Genomic DNA, 20,253 nt, shown 5'->3' on the forward strand with positions numbered 1-20,253 from the left:
ATGCGAGTTGCAGGAAGTGCACGACGTCTTTCGTGAGTGCGGTAGCGGACTCACGAAAGCGGTATCAGTCGGTCGCTGCTAGCGCTGGGGGGATGAAAGGGGGGCGGAGCTGGTTACGAGGCCGACGACAACGCCGACGACGACGGGAAACCCAGGAACGGACGCCAAAGAGCCATTTGTGTAGCCAGCCCTCCTCCACAGTCTCTCCTCCTCCCTTCCATCATCCTCCCTCGCCCGGAGAGCCGACAGCGCGCATGCGCGGCGGCGGAGCAGATTCGTCGGCGAGCTGGTTACGAGGCCGACGACGACGCGAAACCCAGGAACGGACGCCAAAGAGCCATTTGTGTAGCCAGCCCTCCTCCACAGTCTCTCCTCCTCCCTTCCATCATCCTCCCTCGCCCGGAGAGCCGACAGCGCGCATGCGCGGCGGCGGAGCAGATTCGTCGGCGAGCTGGTTACGAGGCCGACGACGACGCGAAACCCAGGAACGGACGCCAAAGAGCCATTTGTGTAGCCAGCCCTCCTCCACAGTCTCTCCTCCTCCCTTCCATCATCCTCCCTCGCCCGGAGAGCCGACAGCGCGCATGCGCGGCGGCGGCGGAGCAGATTCGTCGGCGAGCTGGTTACGAGGCCGACGACGACGACGCGAAACCCAGGAACGGACGCCAAAGAGCTGCGCTCTAAAACAGAAGTAAGCTCAAGGCATGCACAAAAACTTATGATTCCGACGCCGCCACAGAGCCCCGAAAAGTACATCCATTCGCCACAACATCCAAACGAGAACCGTTCGAGATGTCAGCGTCACCTATCGCTAGAGTTGGAAAATAGCCGCAGCGATGGCGTATGGCCTCTGAGATTCAAATATCTCGCCGCCCAACTAAAACTGTAAAATACGTGCGCTGCTTAGCGTACGCTACATGTAGCGTACGCTATAAGTTGCGTACGCTAAACTAAAACTGTCTATTATGTCTTTTTTTCTTTTGTGCGTCGGGGGCACGGAAATGAAAAAAAAAGACTCATAGAAAGCACGTTGGCTACAATGAATGCTTAATTTGGGCACCTAATGTGGCTACCGAAGGAATATTGAAGAAAACGTGAGACGCTTTTTCCCCAGAGAACCCTACGCGTACTGCTCGGTATGCTACACCAGCGAAACAAAATTTTCCGGAGAGGTTGCGCTCAAGCGAACGCGTTGCATTCCGTCGAGTCCCCCGGCGGGTGACCATTGTTTCTTTTTCTCGTCTGCTAGCCAGAAAGCGCCCAAAACTCTGCCAGGCGAAAATCCACTCGGCCAGGTAAAAACGAACGGACATCGAAGCACGCCGCGAGGTGGTCGGGGCAACACGAGAAAAACGCATGCGTTCTGGCTGGCTCCGGCAGCCCGCGGGTAGCGAGAACAAAAGAAAATGAAGAGACTCTATGTGTCGTGGCAAATACATGTCAAAGAAGAAAAATGAATAATAACGCAGCTACCTTTGCTGGCTTTACTGTCTTTAGTGCTTTGGCGATGGGGAAAAAAATCATATACTTTTCTGTGACATCACGGCACAAATGAGCCACCACAACGCTTCGTCTCATCGGACCTCGCTGCGTGCTTTTTCAACTTTTCTCATAGTGTGGTAATTTGGCTTGTCTCGTTGTGTGGTCCGATGTACAACTTTAGAAAAGTCAATGCACCTTTGGCGTCAAATGTTTATAACAACATTAAACCCACGAAGTTCCGGAATTGAAAATCTAAAGCACGACTTTGGAAATGTCAATGCACCTTTCGCATCAAAAGTTTATGAGGACTTTATACCCGCAAAGTTTCACAATTGAAATCCATGCGCTCCGTAGATTCTGCGGCATCCGCGAGATGCCGCGACGGGCCCGCTCGCCATCAAAACGCCCTTGAAACTGCGCTCGGATGGAGCTCCTGGCGTTACGATATGTGACTCCCGGTGCATGGGCATTGCCGTGAAAGCCAGCCCGAATTCGTAATGTTCACGCTTAAATGTCTTTTCGAGCATGAAAAAGACATTCTAGACAAAATCCAGCATGATTTCCGGCGTCGGGGGTAGTTTCGTTCGGTGGCGCATGACAGCACGAAAAAATTTCGGGGGAGGTGGGGGGGGGGGGGTTGCTGAGGCCCCATAACCCCCCTCCCCTGCCTACGCCCCTGCAGTAGAAGCAATACATAAATACCCCAGAAAGTGGGTGGGAGAACGGCATCGCGGTGGCTGAATTGGTAGAGCACCGCACGCGTAATGCGAAGACCTAGGATCGCTCCCCACCTGCAGCAAGTTGTTTTTTCAACCACTTCCATTTGCATTAATTTATCATTTCTTTTCTATCCCGGCCACGGCGGCCGCATTTCGATGGGGGCGAAATGCGAAAACACCCGTGTACTTAGATTTAGGTGCACGTTAAAGGACCCCAGGTGGTCTAAATTTCCAGAGCCCTCCACTAGACGTGCCTCATAATCAGAAAGTTATTTTCGCACATAAAACGCCATAATTTTTGTTAAAATTATTTCTTTATTCAATTAGTAAGCACAAGTAATTTCCCCAGTGTTCTCCTAGATGTCTTTGTTTGTTGACTTCCTATGCTAGATTCATAAATATTGGGCCCCTCGGTTCACCTCTTTCTTCTCGTTCAGTACATAACGAGGGTCTCGAATCCGGCAACATTGATGCCTATAGGTAGCACGCGTGGGCTTATTGATCAGTGGCCTTCTCCCAAAAAGATTAAGCACTCGTGACGGCTGCGGCAGAAAGTATGTTCCACATCTGCCGCCAAGGTCTGTGAGTGGTGGCGCTGGCTAACACTCCAAGGGTTAGTTCTAGTCATCAGCATCAGCAGCAGCCTGGCTACGCTTACTGCAGGGCAAAGGCCTCTCCAATACTTCTCCAACTACCCCGGTCATGTGATAATTGTGGCCATGTTGTCCTTGCAAACTTCTTCATCTCATCCGCCCACCTAACTTTCTGCCGCCCCCTGCTACGCTTCCGTTCTCTTGGAATCCAATCCGTAACCCTTAATGACCATCGGTTACGTTCCCTTCTCATTACATGCCCTGCCCATGCCTGTTTCTTTTTCTTGATTTCAACCAAGATGTCATTAACTCGCGTTTGTTTCCTCACCCAATCTGCTCTTTTCTTATTCCTTAACGTTACACCCACCATTCTTCTTTCCATAGATCGTTGGGTCGTCCTCAATTTATGTAGAACCCTTTTCGTAAGCCTCTAGGTTTCTGCGCCGCAGGTGAGTACTGGTAAGACACAGCTGTTATATACTTTTCTCTTGAGGGATAATGGCAGCCTGCTGTTTATGATCTGAGAATGCCTGCCAAACACGCCCCAGCCCATTCTTATTCTTCTGATGATTTCAGTCTCATGATCCGGATCCGCAGTCACTACCTGTCCTAAGTAGATGTATTGCCTTACCACTTCCAATGCCTCACTACCTATCGTAAACTGCTGTTCTCTACCGAGACTGTTAAACATTACTTGAATGTATATATATATATATATATATATATATATATATATATATATATATATATATATATATATATATATATATATATATATGTGTGTGTGTGTGTGTGTGTGTGTGTGTGTGTGTGTGTGTGTGTGTGTGTGTGTGTGTGTGTGTGTGTGTGTGTGTGTGTGTAGAAACAAACTGAAATGCTTAATTTTATGGATGAAATATGGCAGTTGCAAAGCAGACAATTTCAACGTGAATTGTCATTGAATTGTGCAAGTCTTCAAAAGGCTTCTCAGCTCAGTTGCAGCAGGATATTAAAGCACAAGCTTTCTTTGAGGATAAAGTGTGTGTTTCACTATGTGTTTTTGTATTACCTTGCCTGTTGTGTATCAAAATTCGAAGGCTGGACCCTGCGACAAGGTATACACAAAATGCTTGATTGCTGTGTTTTCTTCGTCACAGTACAGTGTAACAGCAAGCGCAGGACACGACCGCTTAGATTACGACATAGCGCCCCTTTCTTTTATTTTGGCTCCATATTGTTTTAAATAATGATCATACCATAAAACATGCTGTGGGAAACATACCTTATACGTCAAATAAATTATAAATCAAGCAAATAATAATGTGATTCGCATTCATAAGATATTTATGAGTTTTCTGGGGGTTCTGTATCTCTAAATTGGTGTTTCTGATTGTTTTGCCATCAATATGAGTTACTGGGTTGCCAGTCCATGGTCTAATGAGTATCACATTGGGCTGCTGTGCTGAGAGAACACAATTGAAATCCAACCATCGGACTAACATGCGCCACTTAATATGTGGAACTGCGTATGTGCCACTTGGTCTTTGAAGGTCCTCGATGAACTTATTTGAAGCTAATTTCAGTCTCTGCATCTGTGCCACTAGATGTGCGCAGCTGTCCATTTAATTTAAACAAATTCCGGTGTTTTACGTGCCAAAACCACCATGTGATTATGCGGCACATCGTAGTTGGAGACTCCGGGTTGATTTTGACCACCCGGGGTTCTTTAAGGTGCACCCAACGCATGGGACGCGGGTTTTTTTTCTTTTTTTGCATTTCGCCCCCCATCTATATGCGGCCACCGCGGCTGGGATTCGATCCCGCGCCTTCGGGCTTAACAGCTGAACGCCGAAGCCACGAAGGCGCGTTATGTGTGGCTGCATATTGAACCTTTCTGATGCCGACTTGAGTAATTGCGTATGCGCCGCTCTTCGGTGACAAAAAAAGGATTCTTCCCAAAATGCATCCGGTTGCTTGGCGGAAACCAGCCCGTGCCGCGCTGCGCTCATCGCGGCGACGCTGCCAGGTTCCGCAGCATGGGCTGCGGGAAGAGAGGAGCTTGGCTGCGCACGCGTTTGGGCCCTCGCAATGTGGTGCGTCACTGCTCATCTCATTAACGTCGACACTCGCGGTGAAATGGGTTCTGTTGGAGTTTTTACTCATTTATGAGTGTGCGAAGCTACCGCTGAAATGAGCATTAAGATATGGGAGTTATTTTGGCAACAGTAACGCTTCAAAAGGTAAATGCTAGACATCAAAACGTCAGGGGCTAAAAAATGTTCCCTTAGGTGCCTGTAATTTGCACTAAAACGAGCAGTTTAAGCCTACGTGGGCACTAAATTGTCTGATTAAGGCATGTGAAGGCACAAATATTGATTTCATCCCGAGTAGCTTTTACGCTGCATTGCCCTTTATTAATAGAGAACGAAGTTGATACGTCAAGTTTCTAAGCTACTTATTTTAAGGAACAAGAAACATACAGACCAAGAGAAAGTGTACCTCCTTTGCAGCATTGGTACACGATATCTGCCTAGACAAATAAAATTCTGGAAGCGGCAGCTAATGAGCCCGATGGCGATGTTCTTTAACCTAAATGTGTGCCTTCTGTCGCTCAGTATCAGTCTATAGGTACTATACTACAAGGATATTATATAGCAGTATGTTTTCATTTGCTTCAAAGCCGAATGATTTCGATAACTAAGTCTTTAATGTTGCAGCAGGCTCATTCCAGCTTAAATGGTCTTTTAAGCACTTGAATGGGCAATTGAAAGTCAACGCCAATGAATTTTCGTGAATTCGTGCTCTCAGGATATGAAAAAATTCGATACTCTTTCTTTTAGTGGCCTGCTCATTTTCTTTGGAAAGAACCGGGCAGAGAAATCGGGTGATGTCTATTTAAGTCATAAACGGGACAATAAATGCAAATATTAAGTCAAGCTGAAGTGATAGATTAGTGCTCGACGAACTCCAAGGCGTCAGTATTATAGCGAACAGAGCCTTAATCGAGAAATTGAGGTAAATGCAGGACACGATCAGAGACATTCCAGTATTTAGCCGATGGTGAAAGCAGTCCTCAGTTAAATTCTGTCACTAGTGCACAACTACTCGCCGCAGGAAAAACAGCCTAGTATTCTATTATAAGACAAAACAGAATGCTAGTTGTCCAGTTCTACATCATTTTTTTGAAATAAGAACTCATTGAAGTTACCCTTGACAATGACACGGGTGGTCGAAATGTTTCGTTATCGCTGGACCCCGTGCCGCCGACGCTTTCGCGTTTCAGTAGTTTCATTGTCGCGTAGTACTGCGCTGGTTTTGCTGGCTCGCGAAACTCGCACAAACTCCAAGTAGCCGAGAATTCAACTTGCACGTGGTGTCGCGGGATGCCCGAACGGTCAACTCCACTTGACCAAAAAGCAGCTGCAGCGGCGAATCCACCGCTCTGTCTTGGCTCGATACCGCCGTCTGTCGGGCACCGTTTTACTCACCGACGGCGGGCAGCAAAGGGTGGTGATGGCTAAAGCGTACAGTATACTTTAGTAATGGCATACGCAACGGTCACCCAGCTGGGTGGCGGGAGGTTCGAATTTCAAAAAAGGTATTCGAACCCTTCAGGTGCACTTTTCTCGTAAACTAAGCATTTTCTTGGCACGAAACAAGCGTTGCGATGTTTCTGGAATGGTATTTAAACAGTCCACGTTGACTTAGTATTTGCCTTTACTGCTCCTTTAAGCAGTTCGGCTTTGTACGTGTCTAAAATTCGCTCTTCTCATAGAATCTGGAAACATACACGTTGAAGGCATAACTTGCCAACATGAGCTAATGGTCCACTAAGCATCCTTGCGGTGACTTTATTGATAATACGTTAAGGCCTTCGTACCAATAATATTTGACCCGCCGTGGTTGCTTAATGTATTCGGTGCTGAGCTGCTAAGCACAAAGTCGCGGGATCCAATCCTGGCCACGGCGGCCGCATTTGGATGGGGCGAAATGCAAGAGCACCCGTATACTTAGATTTAGGTGCACGGTAACGAACCTCAGGTGGCCCAAGTTAATCCAAAGTCCCCGATATGGCGTACCTCCTAACCATATCATGGTTTTGGCACTTAGAACAACATAACTAATCTTTCATTAACTATATTGGTTACTTGACCTAAGAGACGAATCGCTTTAACAACCTCCGTAGTGTCACATGGTTCCAGGAATATAGTTCATGAGTTGTTTTGTTCCAGGGAGTTATCGAAATGGCTATCCGAATTACTGTCCCACATCGAGGAGCCGGAAGCGCGAAAATGGGGGTTTAGCTGTTTGGCCAGTGCGTTACCACTATACGGGGCGATCATTTTTAACGGTTATGGTATTTTTTTAATCGACTGTGGAAGATAGCCTAATTCATGTCCTTGAGCTGGATTATTCGAAGACGCAGACATTACTAGCCCGAGAAATCGAAACACATATTCAAGTAATTAGCAACACATCACTAATTTACTTCCTATTTATTTACTGTATGGCACATATAGCAATTACGAATTGCAGCCGGTCAGCTTGCAAGACGTATCCACTTGAAATAATTTTTATGGCATGAAACCAGTTTCAAGATATTTAAAAAAGTATTGAACGAAATGCATGGACGTTCTAATTACCTTTTGTGCTTCAATGCATAAAAGAGACTCTTCTTAAAATATTAAGTAGAACAACAGTGCTTTCTTTTACGGCGTCTCATGGCGCATTTCTCCAGACTGGCGTCATTCCGGAAATTCCTTCCAAGTGGATACACTTTGTGAACTCACCTGCTACGATTCGTGAATTACAATGTGCGTCGTAAGGTAATTAATTAAAACGCTACTTAGTAGATTTCGTTAATTAGTCGAATATGCGTTTCGGAATAAAGTACTAGAATTATGTTATCAGCAATAGGCTATTTGTAATGAGTCCATAAAAATTAAGGAGGATCACCCGATAGGTGACATCACTTAAGTCTAATTCATTTAGACTCGACATCATATTATTTGGACAAAGATGTCTGAACACTTTCCTAACCTGAATACCACCGCAGTGGCACACGTATTGTTAACGGTGTAGTGTTATCTACTGGCTAGACGTAAATCAGAATTTAATTTATTTCTAAGTTCTTCATATTCCAGGAAATTTTTCGGTAAGCGCATCGGAAAAATTGTGCAAAAAGCCGATTTTCTACATTTATTCTCCGGAGCAGCTATTTCGTCACCCATGGTTTGCGGGACCTTCAATGGCACCTGCGTTTAATTAATGGGTTGCTTTTACTGTGTAGTTTCGATATCTCTTTTTTTTATTTATCACAAGCAGAGTCTGCATGTAATCCATCAAACACATCGTGAAACCTTATGTTTGAATGAGGCTCGCAGAGTATCGGCGCTTGTGTTGTCTGGCTCTTTTCTTGTGTTTTCTTTTCTACTGCATCACTGTAGCGGAGATAATAGCTATTCTACGGTGCTCTACAGCCGTGTGACTGTATTTCTGCCTTCCTTCAATATTTCTTGGCGGAATCCAAAACACTCAAATTTGGTCGCTAAGGTCTAAAAAAACACTGACATCTGCTGACACTGGCTGCTGACATCATCCGTTCGGTAATTTGCAATCCAAAAACCAAAATTGTGGCAATATTACACACACCTAGTAGGTAAGAGCACTAGATTCTCACTACAGTGAGCATTTATGATGTCGTAAAGGTCTCCTGTATCAATGTGAAACGAGAAAATATTAGTATTAATGTCACCTTGCACAATACAATCACTTACATAACTAGCAAGCTCTAGAATGTTGTCCCGGAATTCGGATACAGATCCAGAAGCTGGAAGATATACATCGCGGCGAGAACGATATTGATCGATTTGACCGTTGCGTTTTCAACGCGAGGTGCACTGAATGTAACTCGTCCAGTGAAGCGTACTACAAACGGGAGGCAAGAATAAAGTTCCACACAGCCACCTCACCTTTCTTCCCGGTGGACTGATAAGCATGCTTAAGCAGACGTAACGTTTACATTGCAGGTGGTATTGAACCATGTTTCTAGAAAGCAATCACATCAAAATGAAAGTGCTGGCTAGACAAAATTTCTACCATTTCATCCCACCCGTTTTCCAACCTTCAAATATTCACATGAAATAACGAGAGCTCATTATCTAGCACGTAAAAACGAAAGAAAGGTGGGAAGACTACAGTAGCAGGTAAAATTACTTAGCCTGGCTATAGTGGTGTTATAACTAGATGTTTTAACTGCTACACAGTTTTCATGGGGTCATCTTCAGCTGCGATGTGAACTTCTGGAGAGTCGGATACTCCCCAGACAAAATGCTTGTCATTTCTTAACAACGTTAAAGTAAACCATGTTTATTTTGCGCTGTCTGTAAGATATAGTATTTTTCATTGCTTTAGTCCGAGTCATCCAGTACAGTTTACGGCTAGCTGTCACGTTTTCCTGAATGAACCCATTTATTTGCTTCTCGTGAAGAGCAACTTTCTTAACTAGCCATCTATCCGCTGTGCAACCTGAGCTGGAGCAGATCATAGCCCACGATCTGAAGCAGTGGCCATAGACGTCTCTGATTGCCATAGTTGCCAGGTGAATTGTCCGGAAGGCGTCGAAGGCGGTTGGTAAGCGCCATTTGGTTGGACGACCGAGGTCCAACAGGCACCAGGGTTGCCTGGCGCAGCAAGGGTTGCTAAACGGGAAGGTGCTGGTCAGTGCAAGGGTACGCACATTCCGGGAGCAGGCACATCTGCGCCTGCACAGTTAGCAGAGTGGTGAACATCCCCCAGCCGGCAATTTAATGCCCCCTCGCATCTTTTTCTCCAGTCTTGTTACTCTACATAGCCTAGCGAAATCCACTTTCTTCATCACATTATCCTGTTTATGAATTATTTTTTTTCCAGCCAACACCCACAAACGAGAAAGAGCACGCGGATGCCGTACCAGCAGTCGGGACCCCGTCAGCGGAAGAGAAAAAGGGACACGACTCGCCAGCCAGTGACGCCGAGACCGGACCGAGAAACGAGTCTGGTTGCGCAACGATCGGCGACGTCTCCGTGGATTCGTTCTCCCTGTACGTCATCTGGCAGCTGCGCCAGATGAACCAGTACCAGAGAGACTTGGCGATTCTGCGCATACGGCAGCAGCTGTTCGACGCGAAGTACGCAGTCGAGCCAAGCATCCCTGCCGTCGGGGCGGCGACTCTTCTTGGCGGCGCGTGGACATCTCGTCACAGTCAACCGGCCTCTACGACGCGCGACTCGCGGGCGGCCTGTGTGTGCTCTGCGGCTCCCGTTGCCCATTCGTGTTGGGGGTGTTGAAATCAGGGGCACCAAACAGACCGGTGTGGGTGCAAGACCAGCGAGCGCGTAACCTAGGATACCTTAAACCTCTTGTGAAAGTGTGAAAAATGTCATCCGTAAAGAGAGGCAACCACACATTTTACTAGTGCAGCTGATATGTTATGAATAAACAACCATTATTTGAGTATTAATTTTAGCAGTAATTTCCCACTCTGCAGAGCTGTAAACCAGATTTCCTTCCGGTTAACTGCTCTGACTTTACGTTGTCTCTCTTTCTATCCTGTTGCATTGTGTCATTGCAAGGACGACTGAGATCTCTCCCCATTGTTTTGGCAGCTCATTAGTAGTACGGCGGACGTTAGTGAACGTGTAAAATGAGGGATTCACAAATTAAGGAACTAACGTGTGGTAACTATATTTTAAATATTTGTGTTGGAGAACGTACTCAAATTGCTCAACCGAAGCTGGTTACTGTTGAAATTGTTTACCCTCAGTACCGTAATTCTAACAGCAGTTGAGTTGTGTATCTCCATTATCTTTTGAAGAAATGTATTCAAGTTCTAGGGTAATATTTTTTAGCTTCGCGCAGTGAGATGAAGAGTTAAGTGTAACATCAACACTTTATTCATGACAATATAAAATAAATATGTCGCAGCTGCTGCGAGCCCCATACTTGCTGCTAGTAATATATATGGGTCATCGGGTGAGATGTGCTCTCGTCTTCTTACGCGCACGTGACACAATGCTTGTTCATTTAGTTAGTGAGCGAATCTTTACACGTTTATACTATCGACGAAACTACTATCCTTACTTCATATACATATCTACTAATTTGCTATAGCAATCGATGCTTCGCCTTTCAGGCGATACTGCGACTTTTTTTTTTATGCGAGAGCAGGAAACTGCCCATTGAGCGAAAAAGCCAGCCACTATAGCAGCAAAACACCGCCTAAATTACCATTGGCTGTGACGTCAGGTCACGTGCGCGCCTCGGCGCAACAGAGTGGACGAAAGGGTACACCTGCTGCCGCACCAGGTGTTGCATGAGGGCAAAGGACATCGCCGCGACGCCGCGTCACCCTCGCTCTCAGAAGCGTGTGTTATCCGCGCGTTCCTTGCCCCCGCAAGCTCTCACTTGCGTTCCAACATCGCCTCGGTAATGAGAATAACGAAATAAATTGATGTATAAAAACAGATTAAATTCGGAATGAAACACGTTGGCAGAACTGAGTACAGGATACATATTGTGCACGTACTGCTGGGCGAGCTGGTTATACATGACTACTACGAAGGCGCCAAATAAAACGATGGACGAAGGAAGACGACACGGCACGACCACGTAGGCGCCTGCGTGGTTGTCCCGTGTCGTCTTCCTTCGTCCGTCGTTTTATTTGGCGCCTTCGTCCTAATCATGATACATGTACCAACAGTTACGCTGGGGCTGCATAAATTTTATAGCTGTCAACTCAATAGCACTGAACGAAGCAGTGAGCTAGTGTTTTGCGCGAATACAGAAATCAGTAGCCCGCAGGTATGTGTAGGGCTGGGCGAATATTTGACGCTTTGTAATTACGCATGAAATATTGTTCTATTTGAACCAGTTTTCTAAATGAATGGTAACTATTCGTGAATTTTTGAATAGCTTGCAGATGTTTCAAATTGCCAACTGTGCACGATCAAGCAAAAAAAATGAGAAAATGCGTTACAAAGTTCATCCCCGCGGCCACAGCAAATGTCAAACACGAGAATTTGCGCAGTTGAGAATGCCACGGCAGTCTGAGTGCTATTTTTCAAGCTGAACTAACATCAGGCGAGCTCGCTACAAATTTAGAATAAGAGAATAAACTGCTTAGTTGCTCCTAATGCTCCATTTGCGTTTTTAAGAGAGATCACTCAACAAAGTGCAATAACGAAGGAAAAGTTTATAATACTAGGATGTGAACAGTTGATTATTCATAAACATTTAAAAAGTATTTATTATTCGATTCGTTTCTGCCAATATTCAATTCGTATACGCTTCGGCCTGAAAAATTACTGTTTGCACACCTCTAATTATATATGCAGAAGAGCGGCGCAGAATTGTTTACTTGACATCATCAAGTACGCCAGAACTCGAGAATAAAGTAGCGAAGAGAGTAGAAGAAAGCATACTAAAACAGGTAGAAGCTAGAATAATGAAGCGGGTAGACGAACGGCTGCAAGCACATGAAGCGGAGATTCTCGTCCTTGTTGAACGACGCCTTCAAGTTTTCGAGGAAACCCTCACTACAAAACTTTTCGCATCAGCAGACAGAACCATACAGACAGTAATAACTAAGACCATGGAAAAGGTAGAGCCACTAACCCGTACGGTCACCACACTCGACGCCAAACTGGATGGCTTCATGACACAACTACACAACTTCATGACCTATGCTTACAAGAATTTCGTGACTCATGAACATCTTGCGGAGCAGTTAGGAACCAAACGCAAAGGATGAAAGACAGTATGAGTGGAATCCGCGGAGGATTCCAGCTCGACAACACCAAACCACCTACTCCAGCTGGAGGACAACCACCAACATGGCGGCTCCCAAACGTAGACATACCGAGCTCCTTCCCACCCTCCGCATTAGGCACTGGAATTGCAGATCCTATAGACACCGCTCGGCCAACCTGCAAGAATATCTCAAAGCAAACAATCCTGACATAATCGCGTTACAGCAAACCAACACCAAGAAAATAAAGTTCCCCAGCTACAGCACTATGGCACAAGGTGCCCGCACCGAAATTCTTGTCAAGAAGACATTAACCGCACAGCCTCACAAAATTGAAGACACTGAAATCGAACAAACCATAGTGGAGGTGTTGCCGACTTGCAAGAATGAACAGAGGCTATTGGCGGCGAGGAGTTGCGTAGTCGCCATCTATCGGAAGCGCCTCGCTGGCGTAGTATGAGGGATCACGTGGCGCGCTCCTCATAGGTTTTGCTGTCAGCGCTCACTGAAAACACCACGCGCGAGCTCTCCCGGATATTTCTGTAAGTACTTTCGAAACGAGAGAAGTTTTTTACTGTATAAATAATAATCTTGGGCAAACTGAAAGCACACAATCACTTACAGACGCTATCTCTTTACCGAATACGTACACTGAACGCCACTGTGCGCGGTCGCCGCGATGGAGTCTCCCGAACCGGCTTCTTGCGTGAAAGGTAGGTAAACGCTGAGATCAAACTATGTGAAATATGTTCTTATAGTGTTTGTATAACTAAATGGAGTGTAATAGAACGAAGCCTCAATGCAGCGATCGCGCAGATTCGCAGCGACCGACTGCGCGTCTGCATGCTTGTCCGCGCACTGTTTGGCTTTCTCCGCGCGCGCGTTTTCGCACCGTGCCATGAGCTTCAGGCCGCAGAATATGAGCATTTGACAGTATACAAGCAACCATTGTTGCGTGGGCGCTGTCAGAGCTGTTCAAAAATAATTTCATTGTAGAGACTTCGACGCCTACGGGGACTGTGATGTGCCGTCGCCACGATTCAATCTTTTTTTTTTCTTCTAAATTCTTTGACCATTCAATATTATTTCTCGAGTTGCGTCGCACTGCATGTTTATCGGTGTTCTCAGTGTGCAATTTCCCGCTGCTCCTTTTTTGTAATTAAGTGCATTAATTCATAACACAAACATGACCATATGCCATACTTTCTTAAAATGTGCTTCTTACCGCTGCCTTTCCACTCCACTGAACTTGCCAGTATCTATAGCATCGACAAGTTTATAGACCAAACCGTCATGACATTAGTCGGGCAGCGGACTCGGGCGAGCGTCTCAGTGCGCGTTTTCAGAACATCGCAGACCGGGCGCCGTAGCAGAAATCTTCCTCGCGTCTGTGCTTGCTGCTTACCCGAGTTGTAGGCGATGACTGTTCGCCGGTTTTATGTTTCGCGAGCCAAGCCTCACGCAGCTTCTTGTCCTGCGGCTACGTGTGAATAAGGCTGACACCGGCCTCCGTTACGTGCGTCCGGCCCTGCGGCACCGAGCAGTAGCCTAGCATGTTGCGCGCCTTCAAGGGCAGCCAATACCTATTGTAGTGCTTTCAAGCGTTGTAAAGGAGACACTCGAAGCGGGAAAATTTCGCCACTAAATGAGGACCGCAGCGTACAAGGGAATTTAAACTCGTTTTCAGCTCGCTTCGGCGCGCCTGAAGCAGCCGACGCGGCCGCTATGTCCACGTGATCCCTCCTAGCACGTCACGCCGACGGTGGCGCCAGCTTTTCCAGTGGTGGAGCTCGAGGCCAATACCTGGCCAATCTCTACAGCCTGCCATGAAAGCAGCTACTCCACTACGACCACTTCATCCGGGACCTTAGCAAGAACGTTAACGGCAACCGGCTTGTTGTATTAGGGGACTTTAACGATCCACACGCGGCCTGGGGCTATCCCAATACCACCAAGAAAAGGGCACGGGTTCACGACGCCGCACAGTAGCATGGTCTTACGTTATGGAATGACCTGCTCCAACCCACACAAGTGGGCAACAGCGTGTCGAGGGACACCAATCCTGATCTCACGTTCACTCGAGACGTGCGAAAAGCCGCGTGGACCTGACTCCCGGACACCCTAGGGAGCGATCACCACATAATTCAAATCGAGGTTGAACAATCTCACCGCGCAACCAAGACAGGAAAAGCGCGACTCACTTACTGGAATGCGTATAGGAATGAGCTTGACAACGTTTCGGACATCACTGACATTGAAACTTGGCTAGACGGTATTGTAGGTGTGGCTGACGGCCACACCACGATGATTCAACTAGACGAGGACAATCCGGTGGTCGATAATTACCTACTGCACTTATGGGAGACTCGGCAATCGCTCCTCAAATGATGGCTATGCCAAAAGCTCAACCGCAAGATCCAGCGCCGAATTGCCCTAATATAAGCATGCAGGCCATCCTTCAACAAATCTGCTGTTACCTGATACTCCCCAGCTGCCTTCCCCCTTTGCATAGCTCCCAAGGCGTTCTTTCCCTCTTCCGGCGTTACTTGTGGGATTTCAAGTTCCTCTAGACTATTCTATCTCACCTTATCATCATGGGTGTTACTGGTACTGTATAAATCTCTATAAAACTCTTCAGCCACTTAAACTATCTCTTCCATATTAGTAACGACATTGCCGGCTTTGTCTCCTAACGCACACATCTGATTCTTGCCTATTCCTAGTTTCTTCTTCACTGCTTTTAGGCTTCCTCCGTTCCTGAGAGCCTATTCAATTCTATCCATATTATAGTTCCTTATGCCCGCTGTCTTACGCTTGTTGATTAACTTAGAAAGTTCTGCCAGTTCTATTCTAGCTGTAGGGTTAGAGGCTTTGACACATTGGCGTTTCTTGATCAGATATTTCGTCTCCTGCGATAGCTTACTGGTTTCCTGCATAACGGCGTTACCACCGACTTCTATTTCGCACTCCTTAATGATGCCCATAAGATTGTCGTTCATTGCTTCAACACTATGGTCCTCTTCCTGAGTTAAAGCCGAATACCTGTTTTGTAGCTTGATCCGGAATTGCTCTAGTTTCCCTCTTACCGCTAACTCATTGATTGGCTTCTTATGTACCAGTTTCTTCCATTCCCTCCTCAAGTCAAGGCTAATTCGAGTTCTTACCATCCTATGGTCGCTGTAGCGCACCTTGCCGAGCACGTTTACATCTTGTATGATGCCAGGGTTCGCGCAGAGTATGAAGTCGATTTCATTTCTAGTCTCACCATTCGGGCTCCTCTACGTCCACTTTCGGCTAACCCGCTTGCGGAAAAAGGTATTCATTATCCTGTTCCTGTTCCATTATCTTGTTCCATTATCCTGTTCTGCAAACTCTACTAATAACTCTCCTCTGCTATTCCTAGAGCCTATGCCATATTCCCCCACTGACTTGTCTCCAGCCTTCTTCTTGCCTACCCTGACATTGAAGTCGCCCATCAGTATAGTGTATTTTGTTTTGACTTTACCCATCGCCGATTCCACGTCTTCATAAAAGCTTTCGACTTCCTGGTCATCATGACTGGATGTAGGGGCGTAGACTTGTACTACCTTCAATTTGTACCTCTTATTAAGTTTCACAACAAGACCTGCCACCCTCTCGTTAATGCTATAGAATTCCTGTATGTTACCAGCTATTTCCTTATTAATCAGGAATCCGACTCCTAGTTCTCGTTTCTCCGCTAAGCCCCGGTAGCACAGTACGTGCCCGCATTTTAGCACTGTAGATGCTTCTTTTGTCCTCCTAACCTCACTGAGCCCTATTATACCCCATTTACCACCCTCTAATTCCTCCAATAACACTGCTAGACTCGCCTCACTAGATAGCGTTCTAACGTTAAACGTTGCCAGGTTCAGATTCCAATGGCGGCCTGTCCGGAGCTAGGTATTCTTAGCACCCTCTGCTGCGTCACAGATCTGACCGCCACCGTGGTCACTTGCTTCGCGGCTGCTGGAGACTGAGGGCCGGGTATTGATTGTTGTATTCATATAGGAGGTTGTGGCCAAGTACTGCATCAGGGTGGCCAATCCTGCTCTGGTGAGAGGGTGCGTTACCGGTTCTGGTCACCGGGATCAGGCCACACTCCAGGCCTGTTTGTGCAATTTTCTCAACACAGGGTTTTTTGGTATTTTCTGGTGGAGAATTGTGCGGCACCGGTATTTGAATCACGGTCCTCTTGCACGGAAGGCGGATACTCTACCGGCCCCGCAGGAGTTAAATTAAAAATTAAAATATGGGGTTTTACGTGACAAAACCACTTTCTGATTATGAGGCACGCCGTAGTGGAGGAATCTGGAAATTTCGACCACCTGGGGTTCTTTAAAGTGCACCTAATTCTAAGTACACGGGTGTTTTCGGATTTCGCCCCCATCGAAATGCGGCCGCCGTGGCCGGGATACCATCCCGCGACCTTGTGCTCAACAGCCTAACACCATAGCCGCTGAGCAACCACGGCGGGTCTTGTCCGCTTTAGATGTACTATTATATGCAATTCATAGTAGAGTGTTATTATTTTTCGTTGCTGAATTAGAGTTGTAAACTTCGTAGTTTCGCCTTTTGAAAATTTTCAATTTTTGCCAATTTTCTTTAATAAATGGCAGCCTGAATGAAAAACACGAAACCAACAGTCACTAGATTTTTATTTTTGATTTTAAATGCAAGAAATATAGTCATGTTTGGTGCAGTGGTTGCCGAGAAAAACGAATTCTCGGTTTACGTGTATTTAGATAGGAGCTCCCGAGCTAAAGCTTCCTCTTAAGCTCAGCAAGCCTACGCATTAGCACCCTACGCTACAAATGTACTGGGTGTGTACCGCTCTTCAATGAACCCCTCGCCAACTTGGATCACTAAGAACGTGCCACTGAGTGTGCGGCAATCCAGGAACAATTCTCAGTGTTCGCCAGCCCCGGCGCACCAGGCTTCTCATCTCGGAGCCCACGCGTGGCCCGCTCGGCAGCGCCACTAGATGGCGCAGCGCGTCCACAAACAAGCGCGACAGCGGAGCCTGGTCGCCGCATGACGCGTTTGTCAGCGTTCCCACGCACCGGCACGTCATGCATTTCGGAGGCTACATGCGGGCCTCGCGGCGGCGGCAGCGCTAGACGGCGCCGAGTATTATCGGTGAATAGAGTTACTGTATATGCTACCACAGGTAGCAGAGTTGCGCGTAGGTCCGCCATCTTGCCTGGCAAGCAACCAAATCTATGCGGCGAAGCCGCACTCTGTTTTTGCAGGCGACTGCCTACCATATTGTCGATCGACCGTGGGAGCTTTTGCATCGCTTGTGGACTGCTTTTCCGCCTAATCGCAAACAAAGTGCATCGAAACAGCTGACTGAATAAGATCGTCAAGAAAAGGCACCGAGATCGGTCCCCACCGAAGCTTACGCCAAGCGTATCCGCCGAGTCCATCTGCACGCTCTCGGCGCGTTTAGGCTCAGGAATCAAGAAGTGTAACAAGGATAAATCACCATATTTCAGCTTTCGCATCAGTGTCCTTAAATAAACACAAGTAGCATGAGCGCACAAACAGCACAAGTAGCGATGAGCGTCGATGTGACGCGTCATGAATACAGGTATATATGTGCTGTCGCCGAAGGATCACAGTTCTAGCCTGCGCTTCTCTGACGAAGATATATGAATAGACAGACGTGTCGTCTGAAAGGCATCACTGAACTAAGAAAACGTTGCATATCCTTCGCATGAAGAACAACAAACGGCTATCCAAATCGGTAGTAACAGCCCATACAGCGTCCCGGGTCGGTGATTCATTTAGGACTTTTTTCGAAGTTAAAATGCAAATCGCAAGCGAAAATCGGTGTTGTAGCACTTCCGAGCAAGCTACTGAATATGGACAGCAAAATTTTCTTTGTGGTACAGGCGTGAGCTTTAGTTGCTGGGCGATAGCGCATCTACTATGACTGAGCGAGGCTTCTCTCTGTGAAACTAAAACTGCTTCTTGGTCCTTGACGTAGAAAATTATGCGCCGATGTTCGGCTTCTGGCGTGGCGCTAGATCTGGCTAAGGCATTCGACAGGGTAAATCACTCATTCCTGTTTACTGTACTAGAGCATATAAATATCGGGTCCCTGCTCCTTAGAGGTGTCAGGATATGCTATGCTAATGGTTCAACGAGGCTGATAGTGAATGGCTCTCTCTCCGATTCGATTAGGCTTGTATCATCAGTACGACAAGGATGCCCCTTGTCACCGCTCCTGTTCTGCTTGTATTTAGAACCACTTTGTATGAGCATTGTTAAAGAACAAAATTTCCAAGGGTTTAAATTACTGACTAATGAGGTTCGGGTTCTTGCGTATGCAGACGACATGGCCTTTTTTTGTACAGATAAAGAGAGTGTGAAGACTGCTCTTGCAATTACAGAAGAATATTGTGCGGCTTCTGGTGCAAGCGTTAACTTTGAAAAAAGTTCAGGTTTTTGGTTTGGATTATGGGCCACAATGCCATCACATTACGCAGGCATTCAATGGAAAGAAGATCTGCGTTATTTAGGTGTGCCTCTCTCACAGTATAGAAATAGCAACGCTCATTGGTCGGGAGAAGTTGGCAAAATTCAACGTAAAGTGAATTCATGGCGAGGGCGGAATTTGTCAATGTTCTTTCGTGCTGAAGTGTGTAACGTTTTCTTAGCTTCCCGTCTTATGTATGTGCTGCAAGTACTGCACTGCTCAAGACTTCGCCTTCAGGCACCGCATCGCGTATTTGCAACGTTCATTTGGAGTTCCAGTTGTGAATCGATGCGGCGCGACAATCTGTTCCTCCCTCTTGAACGTGGTGGTCTAGGATTAGTCCACCTCTTCATCAGGCAAATTGTTTCACGCCTGTTCTTCTTTCGAGACAATGACCATCCATTTTTGCGTGAAATGTTGCAACTCCGTTTAGTTCATTATATTCCTAATATAGTAGTGTCATCAAATGCCAAAGATGTCCCACAGGCTCCTTGGGGCTTTCTTAAGGAGGTTGTTGACACATTTATTTTCTTGAAAGTTAGATTCAGCCTGGAGTACGTGTTCACTGCGAGTCGAAAAGCAATTTCTGCGGCACTGGTGGACTCTATTTTCCCAGATCCCTTGTATCGTGCACCTTATTTAAGCCGACCTTATCAGGATGTACTTAAGCGCGTCCGAAAAATGTACCTCCTGGAGTAAAAACATTTTTCTTTAAATTACATTCGGAAACACTCCCTGTTAAAACTTGGTTGAATTCGAGGGGTTGCTTTGTGCCGTGGTCAACAAACTGTCGGCTCTGTCCACGTGCCGAAACCATAGATCACTGCTTCATAGACTGTAGGGACGCTGTATTCTTTTGGGACATTCTCCAACGGACTCTCAAAAAGGACATTGACATGACTCCATATAAAATTAGGTTTCTACCGTTTAAGGTTACGGGTAGTCCTCCCTATGACATGTTCATAGTACTTGGATTACATAGCCTATGGAGAAGTAGACTGTGTGACCGCCATGCCGAAAGCCCGCGATCTACAAAGTCCTTCTTTCGCGAAAGTGCTGCTTATGTAAGAAGTGTCTACGCTGCGCAGGAACCTCCGCCAGACTGGATGCACTTGTTGGATGCATGTGTGTGTTTGCCTGAGTTTTAAGTGTGTAGTTGTGTCCACTTTGTAATACACCTTCAGTTTTCT

General features: G+C 46.5%; 1 protein-coding gene across 4 annotated transcripts in view; it reads left to right on the forward strand.

Annotated features, from left to right (window-relative positions):
• LOC135907303 (uncharacterized) overlaps nt 1-10,275 on the forward strand; it is a 113,383-nt gene extending 103,108 nt beyond the window's left edge. For all 4 annotated transcript variants that reach the window (XR_010565962.1, XR_011507238.1, XM_065438991.1 and 1 more), the window contains one exon: nt 9,686-10,275. Coding sequence is in view for 2 of the 4 variants with exons in the window: in XM_065438992.1 (XP_065295064.1) it covers nt 9,686-10,102 (417 nt within the window). In the remaining 2 variants the exon portion in view is untranslated. The remainder of the gene's footprint in view (nt 1-9,685) is intronic.
• Nucleotides 10,276-20,253: the final 9,978 nt, after the last annotated feature.

Source organism: Dermacentor albipictus, chromosome 7, assembly GCF_038994185.2.
Source record: "Dermacentor albipictus isolate Rhodes 1998 colony chromosome 7, USDA_Dalb.pri_finalv2, whole genome shotgun sequence".
Lineage (NCBI taxonomy): Eukaryota > Metazoa > Arthropoda > Arachnida > Ixodida > Ixodidae > Dermacentor > Dermacentor albipictus.